This window comes from Drosophila teissieri, chromosome 3R (assembly GCF_016746235.2).
Source record: "Drosophila teissieri strain GT53w chromosome 3R, Prin_Dtei_1.1, whole genome shotgun sequence".
In the NCBI taxonomy this organism is placed as follows: Eukaryota; Metazoa; Arthropoda; class Insecta; order Diptera; family Drosophilidae; genus Drosophila; species Drosophila teissieri.
In genome coordinates this window covers 5382097-5399304 of record NC_053032.1, presented here as the reverse complement: position 1 = coordinate 5399304, position 17208 = coordinate 5382097, and the positions used below count along the sequence as shown (strand labels likewise).

Here is a 17208-nt window from a genome sequence, read left to right as displayed (position 1 = left end):
TACAACCAAACTGAAGGAGAGCCAGCACCTTAAAGGTTTGATGTAATTACAGATTAGTCAATTCTAGATTTGTCATTAATTTGTCCCTAAATGCCTGCAGTTGGCTCCGAAGCCGTCACCCCGTATATTTGTGACTCTTTGCCCTGGAAGAGGACAGCTGATTGAGCAGCGGATACGTCGGGACAATTGATAAAATGTGATAAACGCGCAGCAGTGAGAGACAAATGGCGTCCAGCTTTGTGCATTAGCACGTGTCCAGGACGAGGCAGAAGCCACCACTCGTACACAGAAAGAAATGCTTATGAAAGGAAGTAAAAGTATTCGGTATAGTGCTTTAAGAGCTGTTACACATATATAATATTATATATAAATAATTGTGGAGCATCTTTCGTATCATAATTCGTGAATATTTGTAATTGAAAAATGGCCTGTACAATTCCTCGAAAACCAATAACATTTTCTCCCTGTACAGCTGAGAATGGGACTGCCAGGGGACTCGAGGCAGTCAGCCAACAAATTGAATTTATGGCCAGGTCTAAGTGTTCAGGGTGTCAGCCTGGTTAGGTCTGATTCATTTGCCAGATATAGCATATAGCCGGGTGAATCGGAGAGTCGAGCGTAAGGTGTAGGTGGTGGGTGTCAGGGCTCGGGAGTCGGGAGTCGGGGTTTCGGGGGCTGCTGCTCAAGTGCTGCTTTTAATTTCCGACTCAAGCAGTTGGCGATTTGCCGGCCCTGCGGCCTACAAACAATTTCAAGCAATTTGCCTAAAAGTGGGCAACGAAGTGGGCGGCGCAATGGATGGCTGCCAGTCTATCTGGGGGCATGCATCTAAATGAACTTTGCGTGCTGCCCCAGAGCAAAGCAGAGGGGGATACGACAGAGGCAGATTCAGATACTGGGAGTCAGTGGCAGAGCCCCTGGGGACAGCAGGCAACTCTCACATTGATATGATACAAATTTAGCAATGTGAATAATTTATAATTGCCACGCAAGCAACTAAAAGATCTAGAGACACACTCAGAAAATTAATTTCAAGCAAGAACGTTAGTCGTCACAATAAGTGATTAATGTTTTTGGAGGGTTCTATTGTACTTAATTGTCATGAGGTTCCAAACTTGTTTGACGATTTTAAATACATACATATGTAGATGCAACTGAACTTTTCTCCATAAAGTGGACCAAGTTTTCGGAAGAGCATAAAGCTTTTTATTGCTATATTTACTTTCTAATTGTTACTGTTACACATATAGACTCATATTATTTATTATCAAAAAACATTTGCTCTAAAACAAGGTATTTAAATTGATTACATGGACAAGAACTTCAAATATTATTTGGTTCCTCATGCATTATTGTAACTACTTGATAAAAATTAAATTTTTTCCAGTATTGATTCTCCTTCTTGACAATATGCAAATCCTTGCTTTTTTGATGTGTAATTTTTTTTCTCTTATTGTTATACCCGTTACTCGTAGAGTAAAAGGGTATACTGATTCGTTGAAAAGTATGTAACAGGCAGAAGGAAGCGTTTCCGACCATATAAACTATATATATTCTTGATCAGGATCAATAGATCCGTCTGTCCGTATGAACGTCGAGATCTCAGGAACTATAAAAGCTAGAAAGTTGAGATTCGGAATGCAGACTACAACGCCCACAAACCGCCCAAACCTGACACGCCCACACTAAAAAAAATTGTTTGGCTATTTTTTTTTAAATTTTTGTTAGGCCTTTAAATATTTCTCGATTTGTCAAAAAAACTTTTTGCCACACCCAGTCTAACGCCCACAAACCGCCAAAAAGAGCCTCCTTTGCACTTCCACTAGCTGCTAAGTAACGGGTATCAGATAGTCGGGGAACTCGACTATAGCGTTCTCTCTTGATTTTTTCTCTTATTGTTTTTATTTATTTATCGTATTCACTTCGCATTCGCAGTTTACCGTGTTGAAACCAATTTGCATACTTCAGGAAATGCCTACAACAGCGTTTCTTTTTATTTGCCCGAATCGAATCTGGCAGGAAAAAAATTACTGGGCTGGTGGAGAGCCATAGCATTGTTTGCCATACTTTGCTGGAAAACCAGAACCACAATAATTCAGAAAGCCGAGGCGCCCTTCAAAAGCCATCATATGTCAGCAAACTATAAAAATTGCCATAAATGTATCGCAGCTTCCATGGAAAATCATAAAAAGCGAAAAAAATCATATTGAAATTTCAAAAATGTACAGATTGTATACAAAAAGATTTTAAGTGTGCTACTGGGGGCGTTATTAAAGTATCAGAATTTCATAATTTTGCACTTGAAAATTGACGAACAAACTTTGACCGGGATAGCAAAAAAACAACAAGATTGTTTTAACTTTTAATAATAGCTTTTAATGAAACCTTAGATTTTATTAATTTTTTGAAATATCCGTCGAAATGTAATATATCGTATTTATTTATTTATTCTCATGTTTAGAAAAATACATTTATTGTTTAGCTAGTAACTTACTTGTAGTAAGTAGTGTAAAATAATCAAATAAGAATGATAAAGAACCATTTTTGAACCAAGATTTCTTTAGATATTAGCGTGCTGTGTAATTTCATTATTTCTAATTACTTAGTGGGATTAAGTACAATTCCCACTCTGCGTTGCACAAAATGAAGTCCGATTCGGAATATTAGGTTGTCATCACTGTTGATCGAAGTTTTTCCCGCATTCTTTAACTCACATTTAAGCCGTCTTAGGCACAATAGTATTACGCCCGCCTAGAAAGGAATTAATATGAGTCTTTGGGGGGGTGGGGGTAAATCGGGAGTCTTCCACTCACCCACATTAAGTTTCAGCATCGCAAAATCGACATTAGCGGAATTAAAAGTTTTTTATGCGGTGGAAATCTTGATAAAAAGTTTCGCACATCCGCTTTATTAAGCGCAAAAGAATTAAACAAAGGGCGGGAAAGTTTCCTTTCAGCGAACATTATAATTAATACCCCACATAAATGCGGTGTTGTGAATACTCCAGAAATTCAACTAAGAAATCCGTTCCATTTCCGTTTAAGCAGCTTTGCAAGCGGCAATTATTATCTTTCTATTATGCAGATTAAAGCAGTCCGGGCGAATTGTTGCTATCAACTCGGCCACAAATCACTGAAACCGCCTTAATGCAATTCAATTAATTCAGTTGCAAGTCTAATTGGAGATATCAGTTTTTGGTGTCAAAATAAACCGATGTGAGGCGAAATAATGTGGGGCTGAATAAAAACAGAAACCAAAACAAAACAGAAACAAATGCAAATTGCAAAAGGCTGATGATGGGGTATGTGTGGCGTCATTATGTAATCAAATCAAATAACAATTTGTACTTTGTTAAATTTCTTGTCGCCTTCGATGGTTGCCGGCTGTCTTCGCCTCGAAAAAATATGCAAATTTCCAGTATTTTCGTTTGTTTCTTAGGTTTTTGTATTTCTTTTATTGTTTGTCGCCTTTGTGGCTTATTGTTTTTGGCTTCGATGTTTCTGTGTTTTATTACGTGACAACTTTGAATTAGTCGCTGGGTTTTGACTTTGGGCTCGCTCGGCTTTGATTGTTTGTGTTTTGCCTTTGATGCCAGTCTTTCGCCATCTCTCTCTACATCCCGCCCGTCTCTTTTGCTCCTTGGGCGTATCTCTTTCTAATACAGACCCTGTGTGGCGCAAAATTACTCGGTGTCGCATTTTTATTGCCCAGCTGACACATAAAGTCAAGTGGCGGACTCAATCGAAGACAGACCCTCAGCAGTGGACTCTCACAATAGGTTAAAGTGGGCGAAGTGGGTTAAAGTAGGGCGGGGCAAGGACAGGTTTACGATTGCAGGCCAATGATATATGACAATTACAGTCCATATTGACAATCAGTCAGTCGGGCAAAACAATGAAAACTAGAGAGCATATTTTTCGTGAGAAAGTAAAGGGTTTTCAAACGGATAATCAATGTGTTATGTGGATGTCGACTTTGCTCTTTGAACTCTAGTGCTCCGAGCTATTCAATACCTTGATTCATTCTTTCAAGTTGAATAATTTAAACGCGTTCTCTTAATAGCTGTAAACATTTATCTCAGAGCCAAAGAATCCGGTAGCTTTAAGAGGTGTACTAGTAACTCAATATGAGCTTGCACATTCATTAGAGAGTAGCCATAAATAAGTTTTGCAATGTACAACGTTTCAGAAGATAAAGATAAATAGAAAACAAACTGTAATATTTACGTAATTATCCAATATACAGAGTAACATGTCCTTAGAATATAATTATTTAATTAAATATTCCCTACTAGTACACTAATACACTAACACACCTCTGTTTGAGTAAATGAATAATTTGTGCGAAAGCCCTCGATTAACTTGGCTATTTCGGAATCCAAACATAATTTGCCACACATGTAAGTAAATTCATTCCGACTATCGCGATTAGATGTGTTTGAGCCAGATTCGTGAACTGTTGTTGTTATGCTAATTAAGACGGAAAACTAATTTTGCCTAATTAATGATGACCGATTAAAATAGATTGTCAAATAAGCCCCGCCCAGATGGAGATAGGGTATTCCGGGTTAACAGCTTAAGCTGCCAACTGACTAATTGGAGCCCCAGAAAGTGCAAAGTGCACATTGCAGCCCGACTTTCCAGGCCAAGGTGTCACATATCAAAACCATCCTACATACAAGCAGACACAAACACAATTACAAACAAGTTGAAAGCAGAAAGCCAGACAAACTGGCAGACAGACACTAAGAAAGACAGTTAAGCAGCCTGCACGCGAAACAAATAAGTCAATACATACCTTGATTAAAAGATCTGAATATAGTCAGTTTGTGATATTCCCAATTGTAGAATCACAACTTTACAACAATAGCACGTTAAGTTTGGAAATACAATGTGTGAGAAAAAAGTTACACTTTGCGTAATTCGCTCAGAAACAGTTCATTGCAATCTATTCTAGATGTTCTAGATGTTAAGGGTTCATATTTGAGTATTTACCGGCATGCATCATTCGAAGAGTCGGTCTGACTAGCACTTTGAGCCTTTTCGAAATACTCTGTGTTGGACGGAAAAGTAGAGACCGATTCAACATTGAATTCGATTTGCGAAACTCATTGTACGAGTATTCAAACTTTAAGCGCAAGCGTGAGCCTGACCAACGACAACAATATCACGCGAAGTAAGTTGAAAACAAGAGAGAACGCTATAGTCGAGTTTCCCGGCTATCTGATACCCGTTACTCAGCTAGTGGAAGTGCGAAGTAGAAATATCAACACTGACAGTTTCTGGCGGTTTAGTGGGCGTGGCAAAGAATATTTGGGAAATCGAAGGAAATTTAAAAGACTAAAAAAATTTGAAAAAATATCAAAACATTTTTCAAAAGTGAGCACTCAGGGAAAAATGAACGCTTTTCTATATAAAATCAAGAACGAACCGCATCAAAAGTACGATAAACTCGAATTTTTTGATTAAAGAACAAAAAGGTATATTCAAGAACGAATAATTGGAGATCCAAAACTGTGGGCGTGCAGTCCCTTAATTATACTTTAAAAAAATATTTTTACACTTAAGGTTGATTTGCAAGCGAGAAAGCACTTTGTCGGCCAGAAAGAGAGTTTTGGTAGTAGGTCATACCAAAAATCATTGAATGGTCGTTGCCCAAAGCCGCTAACTCGGTTTAAATTACGTGAGCGTCCAGCCCAGTTCAAGCCTGGTTTAATCAAAGAGTTTCGGCCGGGCCTGGTCGTAGAGCTTAAGCTGGGCTTCATCGAGGAGATTTAGTGCTGTTTGATCAGAGAGTCATAGGTGTAAAAGTGAGAGGGATGTGAGGTGCTGCGCGGCGATAGATTTGGGTTTTGTTTACACGCGGCCGATTGCGTGGCGTCTGCCCAACATCGGCGTTATTTAGTTTTATTTTCGCACATTTTGCATAAATTAAGGTGCCAAGACTGCAGACTTTGGTCGCCGCTTGAGCTCTCGGGCTATCAAGCCAGGTTCAGTTACCAATTTCGTGTGCAGCCGTTCGGTTTGAATGCGGCATGGCGTGGAAAAAGTGAGCAAACAGCGATCGAATGGAAATATAGTCACAGCCAAGGCGAATCCCAGCTCTATAATGTGTGCTCGGTTGAGTGAATCAGTGGTGGTGCTGGTGCAGGTGGAGGTGCAGCTGGTGCTGATGGTGGTGCTAGTGGTGCTATCCGCACCACCGTTCAGTGAAAGTGCCAAGCTCCCTGTCCGCCAGTTTGCAGCTGGAGTGGATTTCTTCGAGCATGAGTTCACCAGTGTGGCGGAAGGTTCGTTTCACTCCCAGTTTTTCCAATGACTTCATGAAACACAAGGGCCATTTTTGTTTGATTTGAGTTGTGAAGATCTTAAGATACCTAGTTCGAGCTCCGAAATATACTCTTTGCGTTGAGTATATTTCGGAGCTCGAAGGAAAAGTATTCAACAATTAATGCTTTTGCCAAATATTTATTTGGAGCTCTGTTTTGCGGAATCTTTCAAGAATACCGTATTTTTGCATTGCGAGTATCAAAAAGAAAATAAAATGCTTTTTCTAGATTAAAATATCGGATTTATACGAAGGCCTACAAATTTCAGGAAATTACCATACGCTATTTACTGTTTCTGAAATAGTTTTGATACCCAAAATATTTAAAAACATTCGTCCCTTTCAGATGAATTCGATCCTTACGGACCCGACATTGGTGACGACGATTTGGGAATCGACGATCCGGAGACCATGCCCCGCCTGTTTCAAGGAGATATTGCCATTGATCCGTACACCTACATCTCCCTTCGCCTAGGCGTCAATCCAATGAGACATCCCAAACGACTGTGGCCCAATGGTACGATTCCCTTTGAGATAAGTCCGCGATACGCAAATACGGAAAGACAGGCTATAATTCAAGCCGTGAAAACCTTCAACTCCTTAACATGTGTGCACTTTGTGCCGTACGACGGGGAAGTAGATGACTACCTGTTGATCGAACCGCCGGTGGAAGGACCCCAGGGATGTTGGTCCTACGTGGGACGAAGAGGAGGAGAACAGGTGGTGTCCCTCCAGAGACCCGATGAAAACAGTGCCCACTGCTTCAGCAGCGAGGGAAGAATAATGCACGAGCTCATGCACGCTATAGGCATATATCACGAACAGTCCCGAGCAGATCGCGACAACTTTGTCAAGATCCATTGGGACAATATTGTGCCGCGGTTTAGGAAAAACTTTAAGCTCGTGTCGAAAAAGAAGGGGAAGTACGCCTTTGACTACGATTACAACTCCGTGATGCACTACGGTGAGTTTTACTTCAGCAAGCGGAAGGGTGAAAAGCCCACCATGACCCCTTTACAACCTGGAGTTAGGATCGGACAGCGAAAGACCATAAGCAAGATCGACTGCCTCAAGATCAACGAGCTTTACGGGTGCTTGCAGGGCCGTAGGGCCAAAATGTACCGCAGTTTCTGCCACCTTCTCGGGCTGTAAATGGAACTAGACTAAGAGATATAATATTATGAATCACATTGATTTGATATTTTATTAATTAATTCGTCGACTTTGATACAAATACATTTGCCGAAGTGTATTTGCCCTCAAGAAATTTTCATGGCTGCCTCATCCACCAAACTAACCAATCTACACCCATTACTCGTAGGGCAAGGAAGATAGTTATGTTCGACGAAAATAATATAACAGATAGATCGAAATATGTGTGCATGCATTCAAATATTCTGGAGTCGAATTTGCTCATGCTTCTAGAATGGATATATAAAAAAATAAAGAATATTTCCCATAAGGGGCATAGATCATATGTATATGTATACGTGTCAAAAATTTCTTAGTTTAAAGTATTGTCATCTCACATACATCTTTAAAGCAGTGAACTGCTTGCTACAGCATCTCTTTACTGCTTGCACCTATCCATATTCCACTCTTTTATTTAGTTGATATGGGGATCCATGCATTTAAATAGTATTTCATCAGTAAAAGGAGTTTTATGAAGAATAAGTAAATAATATATACAAATAAAGGCATAAGATTAGGGGCCTGAATAATACCTTTTAGTGACACATCTTCCTTCTCTGAAAAATAGTAAATGACATATGGTACATACAATCATATATTACCAATTTTCCAAAAGAGTATCTATTTTTAGCTATCTCCGAATATAATTAATATTCTTCCATTTCAAGCGAATTTTGCTTATAAACAAAGAAGAACTGTAGAATCGCAGAAACTTGAGAGCATTTTTCCGATTTCTTCATTATCGAAAGAAAAGCCGTATAAAAGTAAGTCGTTTTACTTTTCAATTCCGTTCAACCTATATGATTCATTAAATCTAACTGATATATTTGATTTTATCAATTTTAGGGAAACTCTGAAACTTAAAAAAATACTATAAAATAGACAAAAAGTCTTGGTGGGTACTTTTACCACAAAAATAACCGATTTTGAAATTTTCAACAATGGAATTATTAGTTCATCTCCCCTTTGTATAATTAAAATAAGAATCTATGGAGTTAACTGCAAACTCTAGTATGAAAAAAAAATTGTTTTAAGACTATTGAACAATAAATAGCAATTATTAAGTAAGTTTCCTTATAATTATGTATGTATAAAACAATAAACGAAAACTGGGGTGAGTCTTTGCTAATAGCAAAATCGTATAAAAAAGGTTTTTTTAAAGCAATATAAAGCAATCTGATCACAAACGATGTTATGATAGATAAGAAATTCGAAATTTAAGAAATATTCAAGATTACGAGAACGGACCGACGACGAATTGCATTAAATGTTAGTTATAGCAGCAGTTTAAATAATAAAAACGTACCAGCCAACGTAATGCACGGCATTTAGCCGACAATCGATAGTCTCGAAACCAAATGGTCACTCTAGAAAGCGTTTTACAGCTAGCGCGCTGCGGTCACACCGACCCTTGCCTCGATTTTTCTTCTTCACCTAGGGTCACTCTAATTTTGGACGAGGTTAGGTAAGACACGCGCGGATGTCGCGCAGATTAAGATATATCCACCATTAGCATAACAGCCGTGTAGCTAACCCTTCGGGAATATGCTTAAGCTAGTGCAATATATATCCCCCCGGCTGGGCGGCGCCACGCCCAGACCGGCCGGTTGCGGCTGGGGCAACTTGCTATTGATTTCGCCGAAAAGTTCCGAGAGATGTATAACGAAACGTCGCCATTTTCTTTTCTCCACCAGCAGCAGCGGCACTTTCGCTTCTTCTTCTTCGCTCTGCACCGAACACCGACAACAGTTCCACGGGAGTCGCAGGAATCGGGAGATAATACTGTCGCCAAGCACACATAGTAGTCTCCAAGTCCAGTCGCAGCGTGCGTTTCGAGACAGTTCGAAAACAGACCCAGACGACTACGTAGATTCCATCCCGAAAGCAGAGCAGCGGACGAGAAGGAAATCGCTTTTTAACGACCCCGACGAGAGAACAGAGGAGATCAAAATTGAAGGAATAATGTGAGTACATCCGAAGATTTCTTATGAAATGCGCTGGTTTTTTCCACTCGCTGTCGCCATTTTATCACCCTTCGTGCCTTTTTTTTCTGTACACCTACGAAGTAAGGTGATGAGTAATTAGTATTAGCGTGAGAGAGAGAGGGAAGGGAGAGAGAAAAACACATGGCTTGCTAAAATTTGACATTCGGAGGTGAGGTTTTCAGCTATTTGTTGTTTTTTTTTTTTTTTTGTTTGGCTCCCACATCCGCAAATGAATAACAAAAGCAACAAGAACGACAGCGCACGTCATAAAAAGAATTTGCCTGATTTGTGAAACGTGTTCTTGCTTCGTTTGCTTTTTTATAGCATTTTAATTTGTCTGTATGCCCCGAACACGAACACGCACTCACACAGCGGCACATTCAGACTTTCTTGTGTGCGTGAATGCCTGTTGACGGCGGCATTTTCGCGTGCTCGTATAACGGATTCGTCAGTGTGTGCGTGCGTATAACAGTCGGCGGCTGTCACTGACTCGCGCCATCCTGCTCTCTCGCCAGCATACCTTTCTATCCCGCTCTTTCCCTCGCTCACACGCGGTTTTGTTGAGATATCGCGATGTTTTTGGTATTTAAGGAATTATTTAAAACGTCTGCTTACGGTTATTGACCACAATCTGTACTACGTATTCTGATTTGTGGAGTAAAAGGGGCTTAAATAGCCCCAAACCAGCTAAAGGTTTGGTTATTTTTTCTTTGATCCAATGCTTTAAAAATAACATGTTTACTAAAACGTTATTCTAAAATATATATAGGCAAACATTTAATTATTTTGAACAGTGCTTGTTATATAAAGAAAATTGTGTATTTGAAATCAATATTATAGTATATAATGATTGAAGCTCAAGTATCACACATTGAATGGTAATAGAGTAGCCCAGTTCGCGAACTTCGCCATCACATAAACGGCCCCATTAGTCTAAAATGTCAAATGACGCCAATTGATTATGATGAGGTGCTCCCCCTTTGGCTAGCTCGCGATTCGTCTTTTCGCATGTCTAAAAGCGACAGGTAGACACACAGAAAGTCAGACGGTGCCCTCTGGGACCTCGAAACTAGGGGCAAGACATTTGGCTGTCTCATAAATGTTCTGAGCGTTCCGCTCCGCTAGTTGGGCACAAATGCTAGCGTGCCAGTGGGTCCTACAAATATACGTTTACGGCGGTACGGGGTTCAAATTGACAGAAAAATAGACGAGCAGACATGGGAGTGGATCGGGGCTGATTTTCATGGAGCACCCCATAGTGATGCCCACCAAGGATGGAGCTACTAAAGAAAACAGATAAGCTGGAAATTTATGGGTTAGTAGGAAGTTAAACATTTATTATTTTTTTCCTATTATAGTAAAGTGGTTGGTAATTCAATTCAAGTATGTTAAATATATTATTTCGCTGATATATTGTTAGAATACAACTTCATCTAGAAGCAGTATTTATTAGCATATTGTATTTACACCCTGCAGAGGTCTTATCATATTTCCTAATTTATTGCTAACGGGTTTCCTATTCTCAGTTTTAATGCTGTAATAAAGTTCCCATTCGGTTCCTTAGCCAGATCTGACTGAAACTGCCCCAGGTTGATTATTCCAGAGCAATAAACACACAGCTCTTTACGCGGGGTTGTTTAGTTGCGCAGTTTGGGGCTGGTAAACTGGGGTGAAAACGCGGTGGGTGGGAGTAATAGTAACCGTGCTCGAATTGCATGTTGTTGTCAATCAAATTTGCTTTACTGTTTGCATTATTCGAAATTTATTTAATTTCCCTAACACGCAATTAGTTTTATTTAAGTTTATTGCGGTTGTAGCACAACTCCATGTCAGCTGTTTAGCAGCGTCGAAAGAAATCGAAAAGCGAGAACTTACCTTCCAAGTCGGCCAGTCGCAGTTGAAATCCAAGTCCCAACTGGCAGACGTCTAGAACCGGCAGCATGCGAGCAAAGTAAGCCAAGTCACTCGGGTTTTTTTCCCCAAATTGCTGCCAAAGAAATACTTAAGAAAAGAAAATGCAGCTGTCTTCACCAAGCCGGAAAGTATGGGCCCAGTTAAGCATGGTCTAATTCTCGAAGGCCCCTTTTATCCGGGGAAAATACCGGAGCAATCAAATGTATGTCTCAAAGCTTCTGGGTGATGTGCGCAGCACAAAATGATTTTAGATGGCAGATAAGGAGGAATTCATTATACAAATGTACAGCGCGAAATCGCTCACAGATAATACCGACCGACCTTACATAAATCAACAATATTCGTTCTACTTTAAAAGTTTATGACAAAATAATATTAGTGTGTGGTCCAAACATCTTCAGAAAGAACTGGAGTATCTACAACCAAACCACAATTCGATTTTAATACTAAAAAAACTAAACCAATTCCGGTTACATAGCAGCTCAAAGTGGAATATTTTATCAAAGATTCGACATAATTCGAGGCAGTAAAATAACAAAGTGAAGTCGTTCGATTTTAATGAATAAGCAAAAGCCCTTGATACTTGACACCAAGTAAATTTCGGTGATGCAGGATATTCTTAATCGAAATAAATAAATAAATTTTGTTAGCAGAAATTTAACTCCTTTGCTCAAATTTCATTCAGTTAGCGTATTTATTTGCCTACCGAAGTAAAGGTTGGATTGGATTCAATACAAATTAAATTTTTTAGAATGGAATACCAAAGAAAAGGCGCAAAGGCTACTGTAAATTCTTAATTTATTAATTTTATGAAAAATAAGTATACCTTAAGTGGAAAAAAGCTGCAAATGATACAGATTTCTTTTCATGAGCATTTCTTTTCTCTTCTCTTCAGCATTTTAATTCCTTTATTAGATACTCATCGATTCTCTTCTGTTATTTCCCAGGGCACCACACGATCGCGACTTTGGTCACAGTGGACGTGGCGGTCGCGGAGGCGATCGAGGCGGTGATGACCGGCGAGGAGGCGGCGGTGGAGGCAATCGCTTCGGAGGCGGCGGCGGTGGTGGTGGCGGTGGTGATTACCACGGCGTAAGGAATGGACGTATCGAGAAGCGCCGCGATGATCGCGGAGGCGGCAACCGTTTTGGAGGTGGTGGTGGATTCGGTGATCGCCGAGGAGGAGGTGGAGGCGGCAGCCAAGACCTCCCCATGCGCCCGGTCGACTTCTCCAACCTGGCTCCCTTTAAAAAGGACTTTTACCAGGAGCATCCTAACGTAGCTAACCGATCACCCTACGACGTTCAGCGGTATCGCGACGAGCAGGAAATCACCGTGCGCGGACAGGTGCCGAACCCCATCCAGGACTTTTCCGAGGTCTATCTGCCCGACTACGTCATGAAGGAGATCCGCCGCCAGGGCTACAAGGCGCCCACCGCCATCCAGGCGCAGGGCTGGCCTATCGCCATGAGTGGCTCGAACTTCGTGGGCATTGCTAAGACGGGATCCGGCAAGACCCTGGGCTACATCCTGCCCGCGATTGTCCACATCAACAACCAGCAGCCGCTGCAGAGGGGTGACGGACCCATAGCCCTCGTGCTGGCCCCCACTAGGGAGCTGGCCCAACAGATCCAGCAGGTGGCCACCGAATTCGGTTCCTCGTCGTATGTGCGCAACACCTGCGTCTTCGGCGGCGCCCCGAAGGGCGGCCAAATGCGGGATCTGCAGCGCGGCTGCGAAATCGTCATTGCCACACCCGGACGGCTTATTGATTTCCTCTCCGCCGGCTCTACTAACCTGAAGCGTTGCACCTACTTGGTGCTGGACGAGGCTGACCGTATGTTAGACATGGGCTTCGAGCCCCAGATCAGGAAGATCGTCTCACAGATCCGGCCCGACCGGCAGACGCTCATGTGGAGCGCCACCTGGCCCAAGGAGGTCAAGCAGCTTGCCGAGGACTTCTTGGGCAACTACATTCAGATCAACATTGGATCGCTGGAGCTCTCCGCCAACCACAACATCCGCCAGGTGGTGGACGTTTGTGACGAGTTCAGCAAGGAGGAGAAGTGAGTAGCTATTGTTTTCGGAAACTAGGCACTCTAAGTGGACATATACAGATATAGTTTTAGTTATACAGCATTTTTCGACTTAATCCTAAAAGTAATTTTCTAGTTAACACTAGCATTTGGAGAAGTCATTTCCAAGAAGTTTATTTTTATAACATTTTTGTAATTAAATATTTTCTTCTATCAAACCAGGTTAAAGACCCTCCTGTCAGACATCTATGACACTAGCGAGAGTCCCGGCAAGATCATCATATTCGTGGAGACAAAGCGGCGCGTGGACAACCTGGTGCGTTTTATCCGCAGCTTCGGCGTTCGGTGTGGAGCTATTCACGGCGACAAGTCGCAATCAGAACGAGACTTTGTCCTGCGCGAGTTCCGCTCGGGAAAGTCCAACATCCTGGTGGCCACCGATGTGGCGGCCCGAGGACTGGGTAAGTTTGTTCTCGCATCGTTGTAAAATACAACGTAGTTTGTGGCCGGAAGAGAATTATTTGGATTGGCCTGCTAGCTATAAGGTTACACTTGCTAGGGCCATTGCTTACATACCATCACTACTAGAGAACACCGCATTTAACGATCACCCATCATTACACATACCCATTACTTGCGAGCAGAACCTAATTCCCGTAAACCCACCACCCAAATCCCCTAACCGCACTGAAACATATATCCCGGTATCTATCCACATCTAGCGAGCGCGCCAACTCAGAAACAGTTTTTTTTTTAGACATAAGCCAAATGCCGAAATCGAATAATCAACTTGAACTTTTACCCCACCCCTGCCCCTGACCTGCAACCCGCCCCCACCCGCAAAATCCGGCCCAACCCCTGCTAAAATAATGTATGAAATGCGTATGATCTATATGCACTGCGGTGTACCTGGTACGCAATTTTTGTCTTTGTGCGTGTCTCTCTGCCTCTTTCTCTCTCCCCTCTCTCTCTCTTTCTCTTTCTTGTTTCTTTCTCGTTTACAGAGGCCGATTTTGGTAGTATGATGGGGAGGATAATGAATGAGCGGCGACCACTGCGAACACTCGTGACTTGAGCGACTTTTGCCAACATCAGAATCAGATCTGTTATGATATATGATGATACCACACCCTGTGTGATATCTTGCGCAAAAGGACCGATAAAAGTTCTCAGATTCAGACGGTCGAGAGACACGAATATCGAATATCCCCAACATCATGCATCATATGTGGCCTCTGCAGTCCCCGACTTTTTGTTGAGAAAGAATGAAATATGATACGTTTTTGCGACCAAAGACTACCATCTACAAACCAAAAACCATCTACCAATCAACCAAAGATCCAACAACAACAACTGAACCGAACCATCAGAGAGCCAGCTTTTTCCTCAGCAGTGGATGGCGGAAGGCGGCGTGCAAAGTATTGACGGGGTGGCCTGGCCCTTCAGAAAGCACTAGAATTGGACATGCACCTTGTCGACAGCAACAGCCACAGCAAAAGCCAAAACAAAGCAAGCAAAAGCACATTGACACCATCCACAACACAAACCACACTCCGAAATAAGAACACTCGACATTTGCTTGAACCAGAGAGGACGAGATCCGGAGATAAGATGTCTGTGCTTTCGAGGATCCAGACGAAGATGCTGCTGCTGGGTGCTGCGTCCTCCCAAAAGCTCACTACCACCACCCACTGACCGCGTTTGCCGCCGCATCAGTTAAGACCACTGCTCCAGGACGAAAAGGCGGCCCGCTTGTTGTTGTTAATCCTCCCAATAAGATAAATCTTTATATAATGGTCGTGTCTCCTCTCGGTGGTCATCTCCCAAATGGTCCATGTGAGAAGAGAGCTTAGTCAGAGGCGCACGCGGCTCAATGCAACAAACTCTCCGCTTCGCCGTGCGATCGAGATCGCTACCTTGTTGTTTCTGGGGAGAGTTTGGACCACGAGCTGCGCGACGCCAATCAGAGATTTTGATTGAGAGAAAATTGAGTGAAACAATTTATAGCACCAAGAAGGTAACGTACATTTTGAAACATTTTCTTTTTTTCTCTAAAAAAAAAAATACAAACAACCCACAAAACAAAAATACCATAGACTCAATAGTTTGCTAACGTATACAAAAAAATGAAAAAAGAAAAGACAAGTGTATTCAAAGTGTTCAAGACATCTCGGAAAAACGCTAAAAATTGTTGCAAGCGAGCGCGCATAGTGGAAAAATCATTTGGCAATTTGAAAACTGTTCGTCAATTAAATCATACACCCCAATTAAGTAAAAACAGCCAGGAGCTCGAAACTAATCTGCGTGCCTTATCTTTTCCCCGGCCATATTTAGACGTGGACGGCATCAAGTATGTCATCAACTTTGACTATCCGCAAAACAGCGAGGACTACATCCATCGCATCGGTCGCACTGGACGATCCAACACAAAGGGCACCTCCTTCGCTTTCTTCACCAAGAATAATGCCAAGCAAGCCAAGGCTCTGGTCGACGTCCTCAGAGAAGCTAATCAGGTGAGGTATTAGCGTGGGATTAAGTTAGAACACTAATTGGGCAGTAAAACAGATGAGTTATGCATACCACTCTCACACACTTATATACTAATATGTATAGCTGTAATATCTTTTGCCGTCTGGTTATGGTTTGGAAAATAAAATTTAAGTAAATCCTATGTCTTATATTCCAAATCCTACAATTGGTATGCAGACTTACGAACTGATCCCAAAAAAAAGATTTGTAACTTCCACCTAAATGCTAAAATTATAATTCCATTTTATCGATTTACTGGACACAATACTTATTTTTTTTGTTTATAATTCTTAGGAAATCAATCCTGCCCTTGAAAATCTGGCCCGCAACTCGCGCTACGACGGTGGCGGTGGACGCTCCCGTTATGGAGGCGGTGGCGGTGGCGGTCGTTTCGGCGGCGGTGGATTCAAGAAGGGCAGTCTGAGCAACGGACGCGGCTTCGGAGGAGGCGGTGGCGGTGGCGGCGAAGGCAGACACTCGCGCTTCGACTAGATCGCGGACAATTAGAAGAGCAGTAATAGAAGCTATAGGAACAGGAGATTTCAGTAGCTAAACTAAACCGCACTAGGTCCTAAGTTACATTAAGTTCATAGCTTAAGTTTAAGATTTCGTACTACTTTCACCAAACCACTGACGGTTATTCTCAGACTTAAATTCAGACTTTTAACTCTGTTTAATGAAACACCACAAAAAGCGAGCTATTTGAACATAGCGAATTTATGTTTAAATGATTTGTAAGTTATTTGACGCTGCCCGCGAGGTCGGTACACAATCCAATTGAAAACATCAAAAACACTCACTACTTAAACGCAAAATATTTTCAAATATCATGTGATAATTTCTTAATTTAATGCAACGTATCACTAAACTAAAAGCAAATGAAATCGTAGCGCGAGGAGTATAATGATGTAGTGGAGGAGGCGGAGGAATGAAGGATCATTCCCGTCTGTCCCATCTTTATGACAATGAACAAAGGATGAAGAGCGACCATTGTTTGATATATAAATTCTTCAAATTACTTTTGGAAAATTAACTTTTGGATACCTTTTATGGCTCAACAAGAATAAAGCAAACAAAACCAACGGGATTTCACTACTGACACTAAATACAAAAGAAAAACTGTACGTACAAGATGAGAACTTCTCACTTCAATTTAATTTTTCGGAAAAAATAAAGTGTGTGTATACCTATTACAACCTAAACCAACAACAAATCTGCTGTTTTAT

General features: G+C 41.6%; 2 protein-coding genes across 5 annotated transcripts; both read left to right on the top strand.

Annotated features, from left to right (window-relative positions):
* Positions 1–6019: 6019 nt before the first annotated feature.
* Positions 6020–7704, top strand: LOC122622595 (low choriolytic enzyme). The gene is made up of 2 exons (XM_043801173.1): positions 6020–6289; positions 6674–7704. Exons 1-2 carry the CDS (start codon positions 6028–6030, stop codon positions 7477–7479), a joined length of 1068 nt encoding a protein of 355 aa, XP_043657108.1. The 5' UTR covers positions 6020–6027; the 3' UTR covers positions 7480–7704.
* A 1141-nt stretch (positions 7705–8845) lies between these two features.
* Positions 8846–17195, top strand: LOC122622594 (ATP-dependent RNA helicase p62). Of its 4 annotated transcripts, none has more exons than XM_043801170.1 (6): positions 8846–8983; positions 9216–9482; positions 12365–13483; positions 13676–13914; positions 15788–15966; positions 16277–17195. In XM_043801170.1, the coding sequence occupies exons 1-6, from the start codon at positions 8877–8879 to the stop codon at positions 16472–16474; spliced, it is 2109 nt and encodes a 702-aa protein (XP_043657105.1). In that variant the 5' UTR covers positions 8846–8876; the 3' UTR covers positions 16475–17195. The 4 variants fall into 4 exon arrangements, with proteins under 4 accessions (XP_043657105.1, XP_043657104.1, XP_043657106.1 ...); XM_043801169.1 differs by having other exon boundaries at positions 8862–8983; positions 9213–9482; XM_043801171.1 differs by lacking the exons at positions 15788–15966; positions 16277–17195 and adding an exon at positions 14458–15329 and having other exon boundaries at positions 8862–8983; positions 9213–9482.
* Positions 17196–17208: the final 13 nt, after the last annotated feature.